Source organism: Camelina sativa, chromosome 13 (assembly GCF_000633955.1).
Source record: "Camelina sativa cultivar DH55 chromosome 13, Cs, whole genome shotgun sequence".
Classification (NCBI taxonomy): Eukaryota; Viridiplantae; Streptophyta; class Magnoliopsida; order Brassicales; family Brassicaceae; genus Camelina; species Camelina sativa.
Window position 1 is genome coordinate 17749021 of NC_025697.1, and position 1268 is coordinate 17750288.

The 1268-nt window shown below is 37.0% G+C and overlaps 1 protein-coding gene across 1 annotated transcript in view; it reads right to left on the bottom strand.

Annotated features, from left to right (window-relative positions):
- LOC104738336 (methyltransferase-like protein 1) overlaps positions 1–1268 on the bottom strand; it is an 8710-nt gene that overhangs the window by 3924 nt on the left and 3518 nt on the right. Inside the window, exons 2-3 of the mRNA XM_019234580.1 lie at positions 218–382; positions 54–134 (exon numbers count right to left, since the gene is read on the bottom strand). Coding sequence (XP_019090125.1) covers positions 54–134; positions 218–382 — 246 coding nt within the window. The remainder of the gene's footprint in view (positions 1–53; positions 135–217; positions 383–1268) is intronic.

Genomic DNA, 1268 nt, shown 5'->3' on the forward strand with positions numbered 1-1268 from the left:
TTTTGGTGATCCATAGTCTCTGTTGTAATCTGGGACACTGTTTGTTCAAGTACAGCCGTTCTGACAGCCAATCTCTCAATCTCATCCAACAATGCTTCGTCAACCCACTTGAAATTGTGGTTATCATCAATGAGCTACAAAGCACAGAGAATTAGAGTGAAATTTGTCCAAAACAATCCAAAAATCAAACACATTACCTTATGTGATGCAGCATAACCACACCGATAGTAACGGCGTATGGATTGGCAGCGAATTTTGAAATCAAAGCCACGATAATAGGTCCACACCTACAAGTCTTCGGTACACCCACAACTCTTCTTCTCTGTTGGACATTGGATGTTGCACTCGTAGCTCCAGATGAATTGCTCATATCCAAGCTCAGCTGTTGAAAATAGAAATCTAAAATATCGATGAAGAGAGCAAAATTAAAACTAGGGTTCTAAATTTTTTAATTTAGGGATTCTTCACACTGGGTATATATTTCGGGTTGTGATATCGGGTCTCAATTCGGTTTATTGTATTCGGTTTTTGGTTTCGCATTGATTTTGTTTCATAAACCGNGTAAACCAATAATAAACCACGATTTTAGCATAATGTGTGGATAGAAGTTTCGAACTTTAAATTTGGGGAGATACTGGACTGAAACTTACAAATTGGGGGGACAGAGATCGACGTTTAAAAATTGGGTGGATGTGGTGCTATATGAAAGTTTCTGGGGGGATACAGATTGTTTTTCCTATATTCACTAGGTAAGTTTAGGNGTATGGGAAGGGTGCCCTACCCCTTTCTCAGCCCCTGATCAGAACAAGAAGATCCAACAAATATTTTATTACTTTATTTTAATGATTAGTAATATAAGTTTTATTATGGATAAACAAAATTAAGGAATTTCGCTGGCGACGCCACACAGATCCGTCCCAAAAATTTAGTAGGCTAGACCACTTGTTGTTGGTTCACCAGATTGTCCTACGGGCCGGCTCTGGTGCCACATAGTTGACAGAGGCACTGGGTAGCATTCGTTGGTAGCCAGCACCGACCAACAATTGTTTTTGGCCATTTTTTCTTACACAAACGATCACAATCTTCTTTAATACATTTTAGGTTTTTTAGGTAAAAACCTATTACATGTAGTTAGCTTTTCTTGTACAATTCCTGTTATTTTCATATATGAAAAATTACAAAATCATAAGTTTTCGTGAAGAAAATAGTAAAAATTAGATTTTTTTCTATTGAGTGTAAGTAAAGGTATTGACATAACAAATACTTTT